We start from the raw sequence: 24,812 nt of genomic DNA, 5'->3' as shown, positions 1-24,812 counted from the left end.
CAAGGGAAAAATATTTCTTTTTTATTTAAGTAATATTACAATGCTTAAAAATTCCTAAATATTAACACCATGCCGCACTGGCCTGTTTCATTTGCAGAACCCAAATATACTGTATTTTGTACAATTATGCAACTTAGGGCATTTGAAGTAAAATTTTCATCAGCTGTGCGCTTTCTCTTATTGCACCTATAGAACATACAGGAGCTCTCTCTCTACTTCTCTCAGTCTCTTGTGGCACAGAACAGACCCCAGCGTTGATCTCCAGCTTCACAGCGCTGCAACTTTTCTGTCCAGCCATTTACAATAGCATCATAGTCCTCCTGGGTAAACTCCTGCATGGAGGCAGAGCATTGTTATAACCCATTCATAACATGTTTACATCATGTTTATGATCTATTTGTAAACTCTCATACTGTGAAGCATAGGCAATTATTTTGTGACATTCTACAAATGAGCATTTGTATGTGTTATTTAAATACATTCTCTGTGTGTGTGTGTGTGTGTGTGTGTGTGTGTGTGTGTGTGTGTGAGTAAGATCTTTTACCTGTATAAATTCCACTTTAATCTCCTCTGCTCTCTTAAGCTCACTCTTTATCACCTGAATGAACTGGGCAGTTCTGTCGTCTGCTCTTACATTAGTGAACCCTGCTTCTTCCAAGTACTAAAAGACAGCCGCACACACGCACACACACACACACACACACACCCACACACACCCACACACTGTCATTAGGAATGATTATCGCAACTGTCAAACCCAACAAGTTATTTATAACATAAAACAGTACTGCTATTTAGATAGACTGTGAGATTACTTCCTCTCTGTTTGATACAGATCTGTGTTCCATTAAGTCTAAACGATGCTATTTTAGAATATAGTGTTTTAGTGACTATTTTTTCAGCTAAGATCTGAAGCACATCATCATATGACTGTCTAAACATAGTGACAGGAAATCTGTTTCATTCAAATGACAGTTTCTATCTTTTTTTTCCATAGATGATGAACAACGCTGCTTCTCTAGCTTTCTTTAAGCGTACTTGTTTTGCATTTGTCTCTCTTCCTTCTCTTCCTATATTATATATAGCTAAAAACATACTGACATACTGAGAATTAATAAGCTACCTCAGTGAACAGCCTTCAATGCTGCAGGATGACAGTTCAATGCCCTATATGCTTTATCACAGAAAACTGATTACAGTTGGAGTGTGTGTGTGTAGGTGAGCTAGAAGTTAGCATTAAACTCCATTTGATATACACTCCACTCTTTTAAAAGTCAACAAATTAATGGACCAGCCTCCAAGATACAGACGATCTTGTTCTTGACAGTTTGCTGTCAGTGTGACTTAAAAAATGAAGAGCTTCTGACATGAATATGTTACGGATACATTTTGACATATAATGTGTGTGTGTTCAGCCTTCATAGACATTTCATATCACTCTTACATATGATGACTTGGAGGAAGTGTTCACCACTGAGTTAGTACTCGAGTCCTTAAGTTTTCCGGTAGTGACCTTGTCTGTTCTATTTATCGAGTTCTTCGTAGTCTAGTTAAACCAGTCTGCTGATCACCTGATACTTCACCTGATACAAGCCTGTCTATTGGCTTGATTTCGGTTTGCCTGGATCCGAAGCCTGTCCACGCTTGACAACACTGATATCTACTGGACCATATTTTATAATAATATATAAAGCAGACCTGATCTGAGGTCAGTACTTTTGTCCCATGTGAGTTAAGTGCAATTATTCTAGCTTATGGTGGCTCACCTTGCCATATCTCTGTGGTGTATAAAGGATGTAACCTCTCTGGTTAACATATTCCTGAAAGGCAGGAGTCCACGGCTTCTCTCCACAGCAGTAATCACTGATTAGTACCTGTCCACCAGGCTTCAACCATGACTACACACAAACACAAAACAGAATGAGACAGGCAACACTGACAACTGATACTTAAGCTTATTGCCTAAAATAAACTACATGACCAGTAGAGGGCAGTGATATTTAAGAGATCGGAGCAAGATTTTTTATTTTGTTTTCGACCTCTGTGCTGTCGAACTAAAGTGGGGTGGGGTGGGGGGGGGGGAACATTGGCAACTCCGTTAGGCCTCATCATAGCACAGAGACAGCGCTGGTTAAAGTAGTAAATGACCTACTACTGGCCTCTGATCAGGGTTGTGTCTCCTTGCTTGTGTTGCTTGACCTTAGTGCAGCTTTTGATACAATTGATCATACTATTCTCCTTGATAGACTAGAAAACGTTATTTGCATTATGAGAACGGTCCTCTCCTGGCTCTTATATGTAAATGGTGATTTCTCTATGCACTGAGGTGTTTGATGTTCCACAAGGTTCTGTTTTAGGGCCACTGTTTTTTTCTTTATATCCGCTACCCCTGGGTCAAATGGAATTTACTTCCACTGTTATGCTGATAACACAGAGTTGTATGTTTCAGCGAAGCCAGATGAGAGACACCAGCTTATTAAAGTTGAGGAATGTGTAAAGGACATTAGACACTGGATGCTTATTAACTTCCTCTTACTTAATTCTGACAAGACAGAAGTACATCTACTAGGACCACATGCAGCTAGAAGTAAGCATTCTAATTACATAGTAACTCTGGATGGTCTTTCTGTTTCATCATGTTCAGTAAAAGACCTTGGTGTGATTATTGACTCCAGTCTTTCATTTGATGCTCATGTAGATAATATTACTAGGATAGCCTTCTTTCATCTCAGAAATATTGCTAAGATATAAAATATAATGTCACTACATGATGCAGGAACATGATGCTTTTGTCACCTCTAGGTTGGATTACTGTAACACTTTAGTTCTGCCTCTATTTGAGACTGTGTATAGTTTATTATGGATATTTGCATTTATAAACTTTATATTTTCATAATTGTTTAATATTCTGTAAAAGTTAAATTTTTCCTTCCATTTTTATATATATTTATATATGAGGACTCTTATTGTGACGTGTTGTCGCAAGCACTGCACGTTGGGTAACAGGTAGTAGCGAGCTCATGGTGCAGTGAATACTCGAAATATGTTTGTTATATCTGAGTCAATCCTTTTTATGTAATATAACTGTTTATTAATTAATGTTGAGGGGGCACTTTTAAATAATTTAGAAAAAGGGCAGGGGCTCGAGCCCCCAGGGCATACCCACCCCCTCCAACCCCCCTTCTGCACGTCCCTTAAATGAACCCACCATTAAAGCAATTGCTGCCCCCGAACTGCTGCTAATTCAAAAGCGAACGTGAAATGGACAGGGCTGCACATAAACGATTTAAAAGCGAGGGGGAAAAGAGGAAAAAGCACCAAAGCCCCCTTTCGCAGCAACTTTCTTCTGGAAAGCTCTACAGACACAGGGTTACCATCTTCTATAAAGTTTCCCTCTGTATTTTTATAAAATCCAAAATGTGACCAAACTTTGGATTTGCGTTAGACTCATGCTGGGTGTGTGTGGACAGCATTTACCACGAGTTTTATGAATCACGATAATTGCGCATGGTTTTAATGATGGTTAAATGTGACACGGTACCACTAACCGTCGGGGAATTTTATCGTAGTTTATCGTGAAGCCGGTAACCGTTTTATCCCTAATTTACATATTTCTGAAAAGCTGCTTTGGGACAATGTCTATTGTTAAAAGTGCTAAACAAATCAAACTGAATTGAATTGAATGTTCATCTTTTGTTAGCAACAATCTAGCCAACTAACTGTGATGAGCGATGTATGTTTATCTCCTCATAACTGAAAACTGTATATATACATTTATAGCTTTAACAACCTAATGTCTGTATGGTGGCTGATCTAAAGCAAGCACTTCTGTATACAGCATAACTCATTTAAAGAATAAAGAAGTGCTACTTTGTTTACTACTGCTTCTGTTGCCATGTCTGCAGCCATGTTGATTCAACGTCACTTGCTGAACTCAGGAGGGTTGAGGTTTCCGAGTAGGAATTCCAAATTGAGCGAGTGTTTTCTTTGTTTTTTCAGAGTCGGAGGTCGGAAATTCAGAGTTATGAGTTTTAGTTGAATGCAGCAATCGACCAGCACTAACACACACACACACACACACACACTCACATGAAATTTTCTGAAGAGTCCAAGTTTATCTTTGATGTGCAGAATGCTGTCTCTGCTGTACACCACATCAAACGTGCTATCTGGAAATGTTCTCTTAGTGGCGTCTGACATCTCAAACTGCACCTGAAGCAGAGTGGACATTTAGTTGTCACTTTCTTTAAGTCTAAAAGAAGTGTAATGACTTCACTGTAAAAAATCCATCCTATGGCCTTTGATTGTTCAATGTATATTAATCCAAATGAGTGTCACTCACAGATGGCAGTTTCTCAGCCACAGCCCTCTCCATAGCGATCTCCACCATGTTTGACGACAAGTCCATTCCCAAAACATCCACCCCAAAGGTCTGTCAATCAAACAAACAGCCAGTGAGGTCACTGAGAAACTCATGAAATGGCTTTGTACCTCTGCCTTCACTGAGCATTAGCCAAGTTAAAAGTGAATCATTAAAAACAGAATAGTGAAAAACCCTATGTATTCTGGGAAAAGTACCACACAAAGACAGGAAACCAAGTGTGCAAGGAAAGGAAACCATCCAGATAAGACCACCAAACAATTTTACACAGTAATGCAATGAGACAAAGGAAAACTCAGGCCGTTGACAGTACAGTGCATCTGGAAAGTATTCACAGCGCTTCACTTTTTCCACATTTTGTTATGTTACAGCCTTATTCCAAAATGGATTAAATTCATTATTTTCCTCAAAATTCTACAAACAATACCGCATAATGACAACATGAAAGAAGTTTGTTTGAAATCTTTGCAAATTTATTAAAAATACATTATGTACATGGCACGTGTACATAAGTATTCACAGCCTTTGCCATGACACTCAAAATTAAGCTCAGGTGCATCCTGTTTCCAGTGATCATCCTTGAGATGTTTCTACAACTTGATTGGAGTCCACCTGTGGTAAATTCAGTTGACTGGACATGATTTGGAAAGGCACACACCTGTCTATATAAGGTCTCACAGTTAACAAAGTTAACAAAAATATGTGTGCCAAGCTTGTAGCATCATACTCAAAAAGACTGGAGGCTGTAATTGGTGCCAAAGGTGCTTCAACAAAGTATCGAGCAAAGGCTGTGAATACTTATGTAAATGTGCTTTTTTTGTTGTTTATTTTTAATAAATTTGCAAAGATTTCAAACAAACTTCTTTCATGTTGTCATAATGGGGTATTGTTTGTAGAATTTTGAGAAAAATATTTAATTTAATCCATTTTGGAATAATGCTGTAACATAACAAAATGTGGAAAAAGTGGAGTGCTGTGAATACTTTCCAGATGCACTGTATAACCCTCCTACCACCCTGATGCTGTTAAATTGACCAGTCAGTCAGCGACCATGCGGCTCACCTTGGCCATGTAGAAATCCCCTCCCCCAATGCCACAGCCCACATCAAGGACTTTTTGTCCTGGCTTAAGGTTCAGCAGGTCAACAAACTCCTGAAGGGGTCAAGAGAAAAATATCACAAATTCAGGGAAAAAAACTCATAAACACAGTGAACATTTGCCTAAGGCACCAAAACTATACTTAATTCAGTGTAAATATCAGCAGAAAATAAAATATCCAGAAACTCGTGTAATATTTTCATAAACAAAAAGTGAGGACTTCCTTACTAACACAATACTAAGACATGAGTGACCTATATGACATGAGTGACAGATATGACCTATATCTATATGATTTTATGCGTTATGCTGCTGCCCCATGATTGGCTGATTGGATAATTGCATGACTTAGCAGGACTACATATGTTCCTCATTACATAGTCGGTAAGTGTATTTTTGTATTTTAAGAGTATTTTTAGTTGAAGACACTTGCATATACAGTATACAGTTGCGGTCGGAAGTTTCCAAACACTCATCATGGACATGAATGTCATGGGAATATTGGGCTTTGAGTGACAGCACTCATTGGATTGACCAACACACAGTACTATGGGAAAGTCCACGAAGCACAGTGCAGATCTGAAAAAGAGGATGATGGATTTACACAAGTCAGGAATGTCTCTTGGAGCCATTTCTAAACAATTGCAGATTCCAGGCTCATCAGTCCAAACAATTGTATGTAAGTACAAGTTATTGGGAAGTGTAGCCACTTTCCCAAGGTCTGGAAGAAGACCCAAACTGTCACTCTCAGCTGAGAGGAAATTGGTTTGGATGGCCAGGAAAAACCAAGGAACCACCAAGGCACAGGCCTGCCATGAACTGGAAGCTGCTGGAACATCAGTGTCACTGTTTACAGTCAAGCGAGTTTTACATCGCCATGGACTGAAAGGCTGCTGTTCAAGAAAGAAGCCCTGCTCCAAAATTGTCCATGTAAAGTTTGCTGCTGACCATATGAACAAAGAAAAAGGCTTCTGGAGGAAAGTTTTATGGTTAGATGAGATAAAGATGAAGTTGTTTGGCCACAATGACCAGAGGTATGTTTGGAGGAGTAAAGAACTGTTAAGCATGGTGGTGGTAGCATTATGCTCTGGGGCTGTTCTGCTTCCAGTGGAACTGGTGCTTTGCACAAAGTGGATGGAATAATGAAGAAGGAGGACTACATTAGAATTATTCAGCATGATCTCAAACCATCAGACAGACGGTTGAAACTTGGACACAGTTGGGTGTTCCAGCAGGACAATGACCCCAAACACACATCAAAGCTGGTTGTGGAATGGATAAAGCAGGCTAACATTAAGCTTTTGGAATGGCCTTCCCAAAGTCCTGATCTCAACCTTATCAAAAATTTGTTTACTGTGCTTAAAAGTCGAGTCAGGGCCAGGAAATCAACAAATGTCAGTGAACTTTATCAATTCTGCCAAGAAGAGTGGTCAAATATCCAACCAGAATTCTGCCAGAATCTGGTTGATGGCTAATAAAAGCGTCTGCTCGAGGCACACACAGGCAATGGTCCAAGAAAATACAATATGTTTAGCAGTCTTTATATGTGCTTTTTTAATAGCTATATAGTTTAATATACATTGATTAAAAGCTGTACATTATGCTTCAGTTCTTCCTACTGAATGCATCCCAACAAAACATTTGTGTTTATTTTCAAATATTTTGGAGTACTACTGCCACCAAATGGAAAATACATTACATACATTTTATTTATGAGCTTTACTCATAAAAGGTGTTTTAACTCTTGGCCCTTTCCCTCATCTAGGCTGCCTCTTCTTACCCCCTTACCTTGGTGGTGCTTTGTCCACCAGTACTGACATAGCCATAGCCAAATATCTTCTCATATCGCAGAATTCCCCTGTGTGTATACTGCTGGTTATCCAGGAACTGCTGGAAGGTGCTGAAGCCTCCTTGGTGCTGCTGGACCAAGTCCCGACAAGCTTTCTGCATCAGCCAGCACATTTGATTCTGGTTCTTCTTCATCTGAGAGAGAGAGAGAGAGAGAGAGAGAGAAGTGATCAGTTAATTCACATGCACTAATGCTGTTGCCATTACTTACTAGTATTCTATCAATTCAAGTCAATTATTTTTTATTGTCATTGTTAGCAGTGTTGGGTAAGTTACTCAAAAAAAATTCATCCACTACAGATTACTAATTACTATTTTAAAATTGTAATATGATTACATTACTGATTACTCCATGTAAAAAATAGTCAGATTACTAATTACTTTACTTTTAAGTTAATATCAAACCTATTGATTTATCATAAAACTTGCTTGCCTCGGGTGTCTCACTGTTTGTAGAACTACCAGACCGATAAAATATAAAACTTTTCTAACTAGGCTAGTTTGGTGTCGCTAGCCAAGGGGAGGCAGAGCTAAGCTATCATTGTATGGGTTTAGCTGCTACAGTGCCATGCAAAGTACATTACCCTTCCTTATGCTCTGCTCATATCATGTTCACATAAACTGGAACTGATATAGACATTTACACACCTTGTTTTCCTGTTCAGCATCAGGGGATGTTACTGTTTCAGTTTTAACCCCTTTACTGGTTTAAAAAAAATTGCCGTATATTTCCATTTTACCTCACACTGACTATAAGCTAGCGCTTGGCAGAACTGAGAGCTATAAGCCAATAAGACACTAGTATTTCCATGTATTTTTCTGTCTGATTGGTCTCACCTCAGTCATTATTAAATATCACATTGAATAAAAAACGCAAGTAACAATTTTATTGGCATGAGTAACTGTAATCAAATTACATAAATTTAAAATGTAATGCATTACATTACTGCGTTATCAGAAAAAGTAATTAGATTACGGCTCTATCAGAGTTATACCCAACTCTGATAGCTAGTATACATCAGAACAAAATGTCGTTTCTCCAGGACCATGGTGCAACACAGAACGGTACACAAGACTAAATAAAGTGCAAATACACAGCAGTGTGAGACGAGTGCAGGACAATAAATACACAAAACAGAACAATAGATATACAAGACAGTCAATACACAAAACATGGGGGTTTTGTAAATACACAAAACATGGGCTGTAAACTATTTTGTTTACAGTGCATCTATCAGTGTATACCTGATAAAGAGCATTTAAACTAGTGCCTGTAGTGGTACTGTTTACGTATTATCACAGCATGCTACCATAAAAATACTTTTAGCATGCCTTAAGACTCAACACTCTGTATACACTGCACCTACATCATATTAGAAGATATAAAACAAGTATGATGATAAATACATTCATCCACGGATGCCAGTGATCTGATTTGTGCACATTTAGAAAGATCAAAAGTCATGTTTGATAACTACACATAACCAGCACAGAGCTCAGCGCATCAGCAGATGTTATCATTATGCCCCACACTGAAGTGATTTAAATATGCAACTAGAGGTAAATGTTAATATTGTATATGATATTTCTCCCTAACAAAAGAAACTGAATGATTTATACCTTAATGTAGGTCTGTACAGTTCTGCTCAGGATGATATCAAACCCATAGGACTGTTTACCCTTCTCCCCTGACTCGACCCAAGTAACTGATGTCATCAGATGGTTATAATGGGCAGGACTACGGTAGTGAGTGGGGTTAAAATCTCTCTTACTGTCTCCTGTGAAGGATAAAAAACAGTAATTGTTCATTTTTAAATCTAAGGTCTGTTAAAGAGACCAAACGGTACAGCATATAATTAACACAGATTATATAAACTGCAACTGTCAAAATATTTCACTAACAACAACAAAGTAATAAAATACATGAATATATTTGGTATTTTGTATGGAATATGGTATGTATCAGTAATTCTGCTATAAATGACAGAAAATGGTTCATAAATATTTGTAACTATGTGTCAGACTCTAAGCTTTATAAAACCCAGACTAAACTACATAATACACAATGTACTTTACAACTAATCAATTACAGAAACTATACCAGGGTGGAAATTAGGCAATGTCTTGGATCAAAAGAATAGTGAACAATCACAGCGAGAGGGTCTAACAGTGACACCATCGATGGAAATATCTAAAGGTTGTAATGAACACAGGTGTCATATCACAGCAAACCAGCGACTCCATTTCTCAGAATGCACCACGAACTACAAACATGGCCAAAGACAACTACAACTCCCAAACACACACACACAGACACATTCTAATTAGACACACCTGCTGCCAGCTGCTGGTTTTGACTTTGTTCATGTTTATGATCTTGTCTCTCTGCCTAGCCTAGTTTGGACTGTTCGCCTAATCGCCTGACCTCTACCTGTCTACAGTATGTTTATTGATTTCTGCCTAATCCTTTGGATTTGTTGTTTTATTAAACTGCCATACCTGCACTTGCTTCCGTCTGTGACCCCATTACGTGACGGAATACTTTGCCATAACATGGAAGCAGCAGGTTTGCTAACAAGCCGTTGATCCCCACAGACAGCTCATGGTAGATCACCACCAACAGCTGCCTATATGATGGAACAGATCACTCGTCTTTTCCAGAGCACGCCGACAGTCATGCAGACTCGCACCCCGTTTCCTCCGATACCAGTGCCGGAGACGTATGCAGGTGAATGGCGCGATGCAAAGGTTTTCTCCTGCAATGCACGTTGATCTTCGCCAGCTATGCAGGCATGGAGATGAGTGGAAAACGGCCTTCAGTACCACCTCAGGCCACTATGAGTACTTGGTCATGCCATGTGGGCTCTCTAGCACCCTCTCAGTGTTCAAGTCTCTCATCAACAACGTCCTAGGGACCTGTTGGGGAGAAGTGTCATCACATGCATTGACAAAATCTTGATATATTCCGGTTCCCCTGAAGAACATGTCCTCCACGCACGTAAAGTGTTACAAAGACTCCTTCAACACCAGCTCTACGTCAAAGTAGAGAAATGTGAATTCCACCAGCACACCATCTCATTCTTGGGCTACATCATCAGCCCTGAGGGAGTCACCATGGACCAAAGCAAGGTAAAGTGGTGACAGATTGGTCTACTCTACAAGCGGTCAAGGAATTACAATGATTTTTGGGCTTCGCCAACTACTATCAATGTTTTATCAGAGGATTCAGCTCCATTGCATACCCCTTAACGTCCCTGCTGAGAGGCAAGCTGAAACGATTACCCTGGAATCCAGCCACCCAAGTCAACTCAAGGAAGCATTCAACACAGCTCCCATCCTAAAGCACCCTGACCCTTCCAGGCCTTTTGTCATGGAGGTAGATGCCTTGGAGACAGGAGTGGGACATATCCTCTGACAGAGGTTCGGGGATGAGCCAAAGCTTCACCCTGTGGCCTTCTTCTCCAAGAAATTGTCTTGAGCAGAACAAAACTATGATGTGGGAAACTGAGAACTCTTTGCGGTCAAACTAGCCCTGGAGGAATGGCGACATTGGCTGGAAGGAGCAACACACTTCATCATTTGCACAGACCACAAGAACCTTGAATACCTACATACAGCCACGCATCTGACACCTCGTCAAGCCTGCTGGTCATTATTCTTCTCACGCTTCCAGTTCACACTGTCCTACGACCTTATCTCTCTGCCTTGCCTAGATTGGACTGTTCGCCAATAGAGGGACATAACTCTAATACTTAATACCTACATCATCATCATTTATGAATTAATGGTAGGCCCAGATTCTGAACAATGCTAGTCACATATTTATTGGAAGCTACTAAATTGAATCGAAACGTATAATAGCAGATTTGAGGTACTGTCAAATCCAGTTTTGTCAGGACTTAATTAAAAAAAGTTAGTGTTCATCCATAATTTTTTATACCATGAATACAGGCTTTAAGTGATATGCATGGCAGACCTATAATTGACCTACTACTGGCATGATCTGAGTGTCATCTCTATAACACTGCAAGACCAGTTTCCCCAATTAACAAGGAAAAGGGGACAAGGGGACTAAAGCTCACCAACCACTAAATGAATTTGTGTAGTGTATTTTCAAATTTAACCTGATTGGTGGAAACAGGATTCTCTGAAGAAGAGGTAACCGTTTGGACGAAGCCAGGCCAGCATCTTCTCTGCCAGTGAGCACAGCTCCTCGTCACTCAGATACATGAGCAGCCAGTTAGAAAAGATCAGGTCAAAACTGTGGTAAGGAAACCAAACAATGTTGAACAGACCTATGATTCCATTCATGCATCAAGACTCATTTACCTACTTGACCATCCAACCATGACTTCATTTACAGCATTCTTTTAGTGCTGTACCAAATGTTACACTGACTGTGCTCGACCCAGTTCAGCACCCTCAATAACATCATTCAGCAGAAATTCTTCACTAGTGAAAACACAGTTTAAAATCTAATTAAGATCTCGGTGGTTTGGACCAAGGCCATGACCTACCCCAGAAAACTCATTCACAGACCCCAGATGAACCTGCATTACTACTCTCCTGGTAACAGCGAGTCAAGGTAACTGGATGTTTATTTCATGATGAAGCATTTTGGATGAATGGCAAAATAACGTGATGCTTTGTAATACAATTCCTACAATGTTGCTCGTTATGTGGCTTAAATTAGTCAATTAATATCTGTGGATTGTCACACCATGGCTGTGCCACACAGAGTTCATTCATTCATTTGTGGTTTATTCTCTCATTCACCCACTTACTCTCTCCATTAATTCATGAGAATACATGAGAAAATAGCACTGTACTTTCCACAACTTCATTCCTATTCCCACCTCTTTTCAGGAAACTCCAACTGTGTGACATCTGCTTGGATAAACTCTGCATTTCCAAGGTGACTGTTCTTCTCCTTGTTTTTTTCCACAAAGTTCTCCATAAAGTCCACGGCCGTCACATGACGTGCCTTGCCAATGAGATGACTTGTGTATCGTCTGGAAAGATCAAAGGTCACATTTTTTTTAATAAAGGTAAACAAACCAGCAGAACAGCTCTTGAGTAATTAATCATTGTCATTGTCATAACTATGTTCTATACAGCAATCTACAAAAAATCCATTGATTATAAGACTTTTAATATGGCTATTTTCTGCCTTTTTAAAGCCGTTTTAATTTCTTACTTCCCTTACTTTAACAGTGTCATCAGTATTAGTCTGAGATTTTAAACCTCTACAGGTTTTGTTCCTAAAGAATTGAAATATTTTAATTCTTACAAAATAAATGCATTGCATTTTATTCCAATGACTGTCTTGAAAAACTCTGTTTTGCTTGCATTTACTTCTTACCCATATTTGCAGTATGCCAAATGTGTTAATATACTACCAACATTCTGGATGGATTACCTATTTGGATGTTTTCTTACAGATGTTAAAGGCCATGTCCATGTGTATTAATGTGTAACTAAATATTCTCATCAATTAGCTTTATCAGCATCATCCCTCTGAAAACAATGATTGATGTAATAAAGACAAACAGTAAGCACTGCTCTAAAAATACATTAAAAAGTCATATAATGTAAATATGATATGATATGACAGGAGTTATTAGATTAACTTGTGAATTTTACTTTCACTGATCGTAGAGCATGTTCTACATTTTTAAAAACAGATCTCTAATTTGGATGTCACAAAGTCAGTGTAAAGTCAGTATACTTCCTGAAAGACAAAACTATGCATATCTATGTCCCAAACTTTCCTTCTCACTCAAACTTCCCACAGACATGCAAAAAAAAAAACGAAACTTAGGAAATTATTTACAAGATATACCCAAGGACCAAAAACAGATAATGAAATTTACTCTGCAGCTCATGTTCTTTAAAAAAAAAAAAGAGTTTTTTTTTTAAAGAAAAAAAACCTTTAAATAAAAATGCAGAAAACTCCTACATTAACTCCTGTTTTTTTTCACTACTTATCAAAGGATGTCTCATTGACCTTGGCCTATCATTTTATTTTTTACAGCAAAACATGAAACATGGCTTTATCTCATGGATTATAGCAATATGAAGCATGTTTATGGAAACAGATACATAAAAGCCCTTGACATGCTTGTGGAAAAATAATGGAAACATTTGTTTGGTGTAGCTCCAGTTTCTGGTAGTAATTTAAATAGTGCTTTTGGACAGAATATAGACAGTAAGTATAGATTCATGGATTGTGTTTGCAGTAGCTATATTACATTGTGTAAGTTTAGAGCAGGGGTGTTAAATTCTGCCACATCAGAATTTTTGTGAGAACCTGAAGGGCCATAAGGACATTTCTAGAAAAAAGAGGGGCTAACAGAAACTATAGGTGATAACATTTATTATACTGATTCAAATGAAAGAACTAACCAGATAGTATATTATAGATATGAAGGTAAATCTTGATGAAGTAGCCTGCTAGAGGTTTATTGCAGTAAGAGGAAAAGAAAAGTGGATCAGAATTGATAGGATAATGAGTAATTTCCCTTTATTACTAATATGTTATTTTAATCATTTGGAACTGGCATACGGGTATTTTATGACAATTTCATTAATATGGTGATGGTAGATTGTGCTAACAAGCTCATTCCCAAAGCAGTCTGGTGTAAAATGATTCACACAAAATGTATCCAGTTTTCAAAAAGACAACCACCTTACTGTATTGTGTGTAATAAAGGTGCAGTTATGAATTAAACTAAAGAGTTTTCGGGTTAAAAATAAACATGACGACATAGCTCTAGTCACTTTAGCTGCATTAGCTGTGGAATCTGCTAACGAGCACATTCGAAAAGGCGATTTGCAATCATTCACTAAATATAAAGCGCGATACTTACGTCTTCTGGATATAAAGTTGGATCACGAACAGTTCGTACTGATCCATGCTTGAGAATAAAATTTTTTGTAAATCATGCTCTGTATTGACCCTCGTTCACAAAGCAGTCTGGTGTAAACTGATTCGCACAAGCATACATGAATTTATCTATTTTTTGGCACACATTTCCTTCAAAAATAAAACTACTCCACTGCGTCTTCAGTGGCTCTGATGCCGGGAGTACACGAAGACTCTTATGTCCATTCTTATAGCCAACAGAACACTTACAACACTTACGAAGCTGAGACATTCTTCTTATCACTATAACTGCGCCAGCGTGCAGAACACGACGGATTGTGTGCAGCTCACTCAGGGGAGGATCTATGCTAATAGGGCAGAGTCTGTCACCAGTATTGGGCGGGGCCTGTTCCAACATGACATCACTTAGGAGAGAAAATGACTCACTTTGAGACTGTTTCTGGTTTAAGGGGAATATATAAAAAAAAGGAGTTGGTGGATTTTTACCATTGTAGGGTAGTTGTGTACACACACTTGTGTGTATGTACTATGTAAAAGTGAATTTTGCACAATAGGTCCCCTTTACCCTAACAAATCTGTGTCATCACTACTCCTACTGCACTTATCAATATAATTCTACAGATTATGAAATAATCAACATATTATTTTGTATATTTCCTCATCACATCAAAAGTAATTCCTGGTTACGGCACTGCCAACACCCAATGTGTTTCTGCTGGCCTTGATTTGACACATGTGGTCTATGAAAATTGAGTTCTGTTTCTGTCAGTAATAATACAATGAGGTTACTAACCCAATGCCAGCACCTAGTTCCAATACATCAATGCCATCCAGGCTGGGCAACATCTCCAAAATCTCAGGCAGCTCATACTTGGTCAGCTGCTGTGCGTTGGAGTCCAGCATCATCTCCTCCACTGTGGCCTGCTGAGAATGCTCCTTCCAGAATGCGATCATAGTGGTACGTTCTTTTCCCAGGGAGACAGAATTGAACATATTTTAGAAATTTTGCATACAGATTTGAATACAAATGAAATGTGGCTTAATTTAAAGTGACAAAATCCCTTAGGTGATTTTGTTATTAAACAAATATATACTCAAAATTACTCTTCATTCATTCTTCATGCTAATCTTCATTCACAACTCTATACATTTTAAATTCTGTTCAAATACCTCTTTTAAGTGACCAATGACTTATACAAAATTTTGCTATTTGACAGATAAGCCGGTGTACTTTGGTCACCTGTGCCATTGTGGGGCAGCATGCTCAGTTCCAGGGAGTTATTATTGCGCCTAGTGGTCAAAAATACAACAAACACTAATAGTGGCCCATTGGAACAAGAATCAATCTGCTCCAAGCTCAGACTATGATTATTTTACTCATGAGTGCAGGGGATGCAGCAGACAGGACAATTAGTGATACTAGTCAATGATATTAGATCTCATATCTAAAACATTTATTGTAAAAGAAACTGTAACCGAACAAGGATTAAATGTACATCGTTTAACAGAAACAAAGATTAGACCTAATGAGTATGTTGTAACTGAAGCTAACAATCATTGATACAGGTACTGTACATTGCCCTTGACCGTGGATAACTCATATGTACTTTTACAAATATAAACATAGCCACAAAAATTTTATTAAAAAAGTCATGTTTCCAGTCATTAATATTTACAGACCTACAGTACAGGAATTCTACTCCCAGATTTATTGACTGGCTCATCATCTAACCCCATAGAACCTGATCAGGTGACTGAATGTTTAGAGTCCAAGTTCTGCTACACTCTAGACTTAAAAGAAAAATAATTAGAGAAAAAAAAATAGGACTCTGGTATAGTCATCACATTAACACCTTTAAGGCAGCCACTTGAAAGTTAGAACACAAATGCCGTCAAGCTAAATTGGTAATATTCCAAATGGGATGGTAGGAGAGCCTTAATTCTTAGAAAGGCTCTTACTGCTGCGAGATCAGCATATTTTTCCACCCTAATAGAAGATAACAATAATAATCTTTGGTTGTTATCTTATACCATAGCAAAGCAAATTAGAAACAAGACCAACACATATTCATAAATACCAACAATATGTAGTAGTGTTGACTTTTTTTTCAGTGAACAAACAAGAATATTGTTCGAAAATTCAGTGCAAATTCGAACAATTTAGTGTAAAAAAAACACTATCACTATCATAAAAGAATATCATGTTATCACATGCCAAAAGCAATCAAACCTCTATTAAAAATAATCTACTCCTCCCTTAGTGCAGACTATGTACCTAAATCATTTAAACTAGCTGTTATCAAACCACTGTTTAAAAATTCCAACTTTCACCCTCGTCAGCTGTCTAACTGTAGGCCAATATCAAAACTTCCCTTTATCAAGGTTGTAACACAGCAGTTAGGCTCATAACTGTATAGGAATCAAATTCATAAAATCGTTCAGTCAGGAATTATGCCTCATCACAATATTGAGACAGCACTGATTAAAGTGGAATCTGATCTGTGTCTCCTTGCTTGTGTTCCTTGATCTAAGTGCAGCTTTTGATAACATAGATCACAATATTCTTATAAACATATTAGAAAGTGTTGCTGGAGATGCCTCTTTCCTGGCTCAGGTCTTATTTGACCGATCGTTATCAGTTTGAAGACGTAAATGGTGAATTCCCAAGCATACAAAACTAAAATTGGGTGTTCCACGTGGTTCTGTTCTAGGTCCACCCAGAAGTATCACATATAGAGACATGAGCAGTGGGCCTAGATTATTACAGTTATTCATAAACATGGTATTAGCTTTCACTGCTATGCTAATGACGCACAGCTACTGAATATGTTTCAGCAAAGTCAGATGATATACACCAGCTTTGTAAAGTTTTGGCATGTATAAAGTTCACTGGATGTTGAGTAACTTCCTCCTTATTTCAGACAAGACAGAAAAACTTATGCTATGGTCACACGCAGCTAGAAGTGAAAGACCTTAGTATGATTATTGACTCCAGTCTCTCATTTGAATCTTGTGTAGATATTACTACTAGGAAGGTCTTTTTTTTTTCATCTCAAAAATATTTAAAAAATAAAAAATAAAAAGAAATATAATGTCACTACATGATGCAGAAAAACTAGTTTGCTACCTCTAGGTTGGACCATTGTAACACCTTGCTGTCTGGATGATCCAGTAGGTGCATAAACAAGCTCCTGTTAGTCCAGAATGCAGCAGCTATGTCCTTAGTAGAACCAGAAGATTTGATCACATTATCCCTGGCTTATCCACACTGCATTGGCTCCCAGTAAAATGTCACATTGATTTTAAAATACTACAAATGATATATAAAGCACTGGATGGTCTCACTCTACAGTACCTGAGCAAACTTTTGGTCTATTATAACCCTCATGTGTCGACAAAGAGGCAGTCTCTTTATTAGTACCTAGAATAATGACAACTACAGCAGGGGGCAGAGCTTTTATCTACAAAGCCCCCCACCAATGAAATGGCCTTCCAATTAGTGTTTAGGACTCAAAGACAGCCTCAATCTATAAGTCTAGGTTGAAAATCCATTTGGTTAGTCAAGTTTTTTTTAAAGATAGCTTTTCTCTTAGGTAAAGTCACACATCTGGGGAATTCATGGGCACAGGGAGTTCTGGTAAACTGGAAAGTTTTAATGCTGTATCACATGGACACCCTGAGGATTGCTGTGGATGGTACCACATGGACACATTTAAGACTGCTATGGATGGTACCACATGGATGCCCTAAAGATTCCTGTGGATGGTCTCACTTAGCCTAAAGATTGCACTTACTGAAAACAATTTATGCACAAGTCTCATCCGTTCTTCGGTCGATAACTTCACTTGTATACTACAGATTTAAAGTTAAACTCTCTGAAATAAAAAAAGTTCCAAAATGCTCATAATGAGGACCCTTTAAGAACACTATTGTTTGACTTTATGGCATAATTGGGAAAGAGTAATGACTCATAATCAAGTGTCCAGTGTCAACAAGTAGAGGATATGCTCCCCCTCTGAGTCTGGTTTCTCACAAGGCTTCTTCCTCATATTTTCTCAGGGAGATTTTCTTTGACACTGTCAACTTTGCTTTGCTCATTAGGGATCGAGTCTATAGCCAAATTTCTGTTAAGCTGCTCTGTGACAATGTACATTGTTAAATGTGCTATATAAGTAAAATTTAATTTGACTGAATTGAATATTACCTCTTCTGTGTTCATCTAGAACACTGTGACAATCGCAACAGGAAACACACCGGCTACCTCAACCAGAGTTTAATTTCTTTTTATAAAAATCTATTTTAATGTAAATTATCAAAATGAACAGTGCCATCTTTAAAAAAAAAACAAAAAAACAAAAAAAACAACAGTCCTTTCCCTAATTATAAAGGAGGTCATGAGCAAATTTAATCTACATAGTTATATAGCTAGCTAAGCAACTGGCTAGGTTGTTAATTTGTCTTTGGTGCACAGTTATCAGCTACCAGAAACCATCATAATTGTGGCAAGTGCGTATAAAATTATAAGATCTGATTTAAATAAAGTCATGATTGACAAATTTGTGCATCAGAAAAAAACCCTTTTTTTTTTTGTTCAAGTTCATTCAGGTATTGTCAACTCTCAATGTCCTATTACAGCGTTACTCTAAAATTCACTAGATAGTAGCCTATATTATAAGTCTAGCATGATTATTAACTGCTTAATTGACTTAGTTTCGCTTGTTGTTCGCTGTGTTGTTTTTAATATTATCCTGCCCCAGCTAAGACTAAGGTCACTGTATTTATATTTGATTCACAGGCCAGGGTTGTAATAAAGCACACTTGAATCAAGATGATGTACAGTTTGGACAATTATGCAGTTGCATGAACACATTTGTCAGCCACAACCATAGTACTGATTTGATATCATGCCCATTATATGTTCCCCGGCGTGCTGTTTTTTAATCCCAGTAATTATATACTGTGAATAATTAATCTTCTAGATAAGGTGCTGCTATTGGCAATCCTTTAAGAAGAATCCTTTAAAGAGTCTTTCTGTGTCTAATACAAAGCCTTTTCTCCAGAATATAAGGTAAACCAACATAACCTCTCCAAAACGTGCACCAGAGTGCTTTATAACTGCCATGAATTATCACAGGATAAATGAGAAAGAATTACAACAAACCAAATACAAATGTTTACTGCTGATATAGCCTGATATGTAGTGTAGTAAGTGTTTCATGGGCCCAAATACTGCTCTTACACAATTAATTTTATTACACAAGAGCAAAAGTCAATCTGATTGTTGCTATTGTTTACAGGCATCTGGCAGTTTGCACTAGTATAATTATAATGCAATTAATGCTTTACAGAGTCTCCAATTCACTTAACTTTTTATTTCACATAGTGAGGGGTACATACATGCTCTCTCTTTTACGCTCTCTCTCACACACAAAAAAAAAACATTAGTTTGCTAAGTAAACACATTTTACCACCATTGTCACACACAAACACAGTAGCTGCTGAAGTACTGATGAATCATGGTAAACCATTGAAAAGCACAGCGGTCAGTCAAATCATGCACTCACATAACGCACATGTGCGCATTGCCTATAAGTCATTCAAACCACAACTTTAAAAGCAAATGAATCTAAATTTATACGTAAAGTTAGTCACTTTGTGAAATATTCTTGCGCTCTTACCTTTGTCCATAATTTGTGAAAAAAAGTTTGAACTTGTGCTACTATACAAGATTGAAAATACACAGTAGGCTATATTGTTTGAAAAGTCTATTCAAACATTAGTAAGTAGTAATAATCTGATAGTCAAACTGTCAGACTGACAGTCATCCGTTCACCCCCCTTTTAAATACTGACTGCCACTTCCCAGTTGTAAATGCATATGCACACAACCACACACAGAGAGAGAGAGAGAGAGAGAGAGAGAGAGAGAATTAATCTTTGTGTGCTTGTGTGTGTAAATGAATAACGCTGTAAAGCAAAGTTGAACTGCGACAAAAATCAGGCTGAGAGTCTTACACCAACTCAGGCTACCCAGTACACCTACAACAATTTTTGAGCCCACTGACCATCTACTGTAATGTACACTCAGTGACCAATTTATTAGGAACACCTGTACATCTGGTCATTCGATCAAATATATAATTACCCTGGCATGAGGCAGCAGCTCAATGTATAAAATCGTGAAGGCATGGGTCAAGAGCTTCAGTTAATGTTAAGCTTCAACATCCGAATATGGGGGAAAAAGTGATCTGGGTGATTTTGACATTGGCCTCATTGCTGGTCTCGGACAGACTGGTTTGAATAATTAAGAAACTGCGGATTTTCATGGATAATAAAGAAATGGAAAAAAACCCACCCAGTGAGCATTAAACAGTAGTGGAAACACCTTGTTAATGATAGAGTTCGGAGGAAAATTGATAGACTGGTTCAGGCTGACAGGAAGGCTACAAATACTTAACTCAAACTACCACTCTGTACAATAGTTGTGAGCAGAAAAGCATCTCAGAATGCACAGTTTTAAGAGCCTAATAATTTGTATGGTGTGTGTATCTCAAAAGAAAAGCATGAGTTACATTACCTTTAACAATAATAAAACAAATGTTGGGAAAGTAATATCTCTCTTCTTTTGCGTTCATTTCTAACAGGAACTACTACTTTGTATTTATCTCAGCTCTCAATGAATTGATCTCTTTCTTCAAATAAGGCCATAGGCTACAATACTACATCAAATCATGGCATTTTTTAAAGCGCACCTATTATGATTTTGAAACATGCCTAATTTTGCTTTAAAGGTCTCATACAACAGCTTTACATGCATCAAAGGTCAAAAAACACTTTAATGTACTTATAATTTAAACTGCAGTATTACCTTGTTTTCCCGCAGTGTCACAAACAACTCGTTAAATGATCCGTTCTAAATTATTCATTCTAAAGTGTTCACACTAAACTAAACTCCTCCTTTCAGAGAGCATACTCTGCTCTGATTGGTCAGATGTCCCAGTCTGTTGTGATTGGTCTACCACTGTCAGTGAGCAGCCGATGCAGACCAGAGGTGGGGCTTTTTGTTACAAACCTATGTAGATTGGTAAAGGAAGTAAGTCTGGAATTACTAACGACTCGTTTCAGCTGTTCAGAATCATTATTGGCATTGTTTTCGGGAGATTAGAGGAAGTCCACATGCACACAAGGAGAATGGTTCTGAGTCGAACCAGGGACCCCGGAGTAGTGATGTGTCGTTCATGAACGATTCGTTCATTTTGAACAGATCTTTAATATGACTCGGGAACAACGAGTTTTCTCAGAGAGTGATTCGTTCATTTTTTAACGCACATGCGCTGCAACATCCCAATATAGGTTTTGTATAGGAAACAGAAATGATTAGTGCATGTCTCGAGTCTTCGGGTTCGAGTCGTCTGTTTTTCCGGTGACCGCTCCTTAGGCAATGCACCGTGCAATACCGGAAACAGAAATGATTAGTGCACGTCTCGAGTCTTTGGGTTCGAGTCGTTCGTTCTTCCGGTGACCGCCCCATAGGCAATGCACCATGCAATACAGGAAACGGGATGAACGAACTACTCGAACCCAAAGGCTCGAGACGTGAACTAATCATTTCTGTTTCCGGGGGACAGACGTGACAAATGTGACATGACAAATAAAATGAATGACTCAGATCCGGAGGTGAAGTGAACTAAAAGACTGCATAGCCTGAAGACCAGCTAAGCTATTAATTAATAATTTCTCATAATTCAGCCTTGGTTGCATTAGCCTATAGTTTATTTGATAGTATATTAAGTACTAGATGTGTTGGGGAATTTAACATGTAACATTTTAATTATATTCTGCCGAAATGAACGAAATGACTCGGAAAAAGATTCGTTCGTTTTCCTGAACGAGATTCAAAGATACGAGTAAGTAAAATGATCCGAACTTCCCATCACTGCCTCGGAGGTGTGATGCAGCAACACCACCCACTGCATCACTGCCCTCCTTCTACCCTTACTGCCGTTAATACAGCTTAATTACATAGGGTTAGGTGTCGCATGAATTACATAGGGTTAGGAGTCGCATGACAGGACAGACCACCTGGAATCTCCTCACAGCCAATCCGGGCCTGCTGTAAAGAAACGTAGACGACAGCGTGGCTGAATTCTCAAATCTGATTGGTCCGTAGGTGTGAACTAATTTGAAGTATAACCGCACTGAAATAAGTGATGTTTCTATAGCAACAACTCATTCACGGTGACGCTCCACATAATCCAAGACTAATAATAAACATGTTGAATAACCCAGGTTGTTGTTTTTTTAAACAAAGAAAAACGTATAAAAGTTGATGTAGTGAAGTTTCTCTATGTGTAAGAGCGTTTCTTTAATATTTATATAAGGAGTCTCTGTTGTCTGAGCTAATAATTTTCCCGAAGACTGCGGTCCTCGGTGACTTGACAACATGCGTTTTTATTTGTTTGATTTATTGTTATTTTGTCTTATTAACTCAGAGAGAGAGAGAGAGAGAGAGAGAGAGAGAGAGAGGTGCGGGTGCAGCTGTTTATAACTGCTACATTGCTAAGTGATAACAAGAACTAGCTTAATTAAATGAATTAAATGTAAATATAAACAGATAAAAAGCGCGATGTGTAGTTTATTAATAAGTTAAAAACCTGTAATCGTTAAAAATCGCTGTCCTATAACCCGAATAACACCTGAGTAACTTAGAAAAACCTAAGAAAACAATAAACCGCATCACCGGCGGCCTGTCACGTGTCATGACGTATTCATCCGCTGTGTGTCAGTGTGCTGTGTTACAGAGGAAAATCTCGCTCAACTTTCACCCCTCTCTCTGTTTGCCCACAGAAGATGACTATAAATTGATGAAATACAGACCCCAAGACAGACGTGTAACTGTAGCACAGTGTGTCTCAGTGTTGTCAGAAAAAGAAAACAGTAATAAAATAAACAACCCAGCCTGAACGGCTCGTGAGCACGACATTAATAACGACACAGTCTCATACAAAATTAATTCGCGAGGCTGTAACACCTGACTTACGTTATAGGCGCGTGAGGTTTGAGAGTAAACCTGTAATAGACAGCTGAGAGTCTTCAACATAGACTACACTCATCCAGTCCAGCAGCTCGTTTTGAGCAGTTTCAGACATACCTTATTTCAACTGTGTTCGTGTTTATCAGGATTGACAGGTTTCAGCAAATTATCCAGCCCAACTACACTTCAACAACCACACAAAAGAGCTGACACTAGCCTAGAAAATTGGGTAATGCAAAAGGAAGACATTATCCTTCTTTATCTCAGCCTTTGCGTAGGGAAACAACTATTTCGGACGTATTTCTGATGCAAGGATATTATCCACTCCATAATCCCCCTTTTTCTCTTCAGATCTTTGCAATACATTTTATAATAGAAATGGTTCTGTATAGCATATATACACACTGTATGCATTTATACTTTAACTTTGTATTAGAAATGTATTAGATTGAATTCAGATGATTTACTATAATACACAATCTTGGAGGAATCAGAGTTTCCTTAAAACAAACCCAATCTGGCAACCCAGTCATAACTGTTCTGTCCGCTCCGCCTCCCCCGAGTATGGAGCAGGGGGCAGTGTGTGACTCCCCTTCCGCTTGAGGCAGTTCCCGTTTGTGAGCTACGTGTAACTCCGTACATGTAGATTGTGCAAAATCTGTAGGAATGCGAAAAAATCAGTTGTCGATCTGTCAAATAATAACTTTTTTTAACCGTTGGTCACGGAAAATAAGCAATTAATTATTATAGTTAATATTATAATTAGTTAGTATATTAATTATTTCAACAGAATTTAACAGTATGTAACCTATTAATACAGTAATACAGTTAAAAAAAAAAAACCCAAAACAGCTGATGTAAATGGAGCCTAATATTTCATCATCCAGTCCTGCTGTTACTGCATTAAAGTGAACCTATTATGGTTTTTCTAATATTACCTTTCATGTAATGTGTTATAGAGCTGTTTGTGAATGTAAAAAGTCTGCAAAGTTTCAAAAAATCAAAGCGTTATTGACCCCTAAAACAAGGAAGTGATTCAGAACAGCTGAAACGAGTTGTTAGTAATGCCAGACTTTACTTCCTGTACTAACCTACGTAGGTTTGTAACAAAAAGCCCCGCCTCTGGTCTTCATCGGCTGCTTGCTGACAGATGGAGCTGAAACTCGTTATGGTAGTGGGTGTTTCCTTTTTGAAACCCGCTGACAGGTAGATCAATCACAACAGACTGGGACATCTGATGAATCAGAGCAGAATATGCTCTCTGAAAGGAGGAGCTTTAGAATGAATCCTTTAGAACAGATCATTTAACGAGTCGTTTTTGACACTGGGGGAAAATGCTGCAGTTCAAATTATGAGCATATTAAAGTGTTTTTTGACCTTGTATGTATGTAAATCTATTGTATGAGACCTTTAAAACAAAATTAGGCATGTTTCAAAACCATAATAGGTGCGCTTTAAAGGATTATGACATTTTTCACATTTACTAAAAATAGCCTGCTATAAAGAATGAGAAGGCACTGGTTGAAAGTCGTTCAGCTGTTATAAGATCAAAACCCACATTTGTTT

General features: G+C 38.1%; 1 protein-coding gene across 3 annotated transcripts; it reads right to left on the bottom strand.

Moving 5' to 3' along the window:
* Window positions 1-23,524, bottom strand: pmt (phosphoethanolamine methyltransferase). 3 transcript variants are annotated; one of them, XM_053641767.1, is made up of 12 exons: window positions 23,364-23,524; window positions 15,007-15,178; window positions 12,184-12,339; window positions 11,452-11,588; window positions 8,948-9,105; window positions 7,268-7,462; window positions 5,444-5,533; window positions 4,343-4,432; window positions 4,090-4,212; window positions 1,767-1,898; window positions 545-661; window positions 1-332 (listed from the first exon to the last, which is right to left on the bottom strand). In XM_053641767.1, exons 2-12 carry the CDS (start codon window positions 15,165-15,167, stop codon window positions 222-224), a joined length of 1,470 nt encoding a protein of 489 aa, XP_053497742.1. In that variant the 5' UTR covers window positions 15,168-15,178; window positions 23,364-23,524; the 3' UTR covers window positions 1-221. The 3 variants fall into 3 exon arrangements, with proteins under 3 accessions (XP_053497742.1, XP_053497743.1, XP_053497741.1); XM_053641768.1 differs by lacking the exon at window positions 23,364-23,524 and adding an exon at window positions 23,253-23,323; XM_053641766.1 differs by lacking the exon at window positions 23,364-23,524 and adding an exon at window positions 19,892-20,080.
* Window positions 23,525-24,812: the final 1,288 nt, after the last annotated feature.

The sequence above is a fragment of the Ictalurus furcatus genome, chromosome 14 (assembly GCF_023375685.1).
Source record: "Ictalurus furcatus strain D&B chromosome 14, Billie_1.0, whole genome shotgun sequence".
In the NCBI taxonomy this organism is placed as follows: Eukaryota; Metazoa; Chordata; class Actinopteri; order Siluriformes; family Ictaluridae; genus Ictalurus; species Ictalurus furcatus.
The sequence above is the reverse complement of the archived record's forward strand: the minus strand, read 5'-3'. Positions and strand labels throughout refer to the sequence as shown.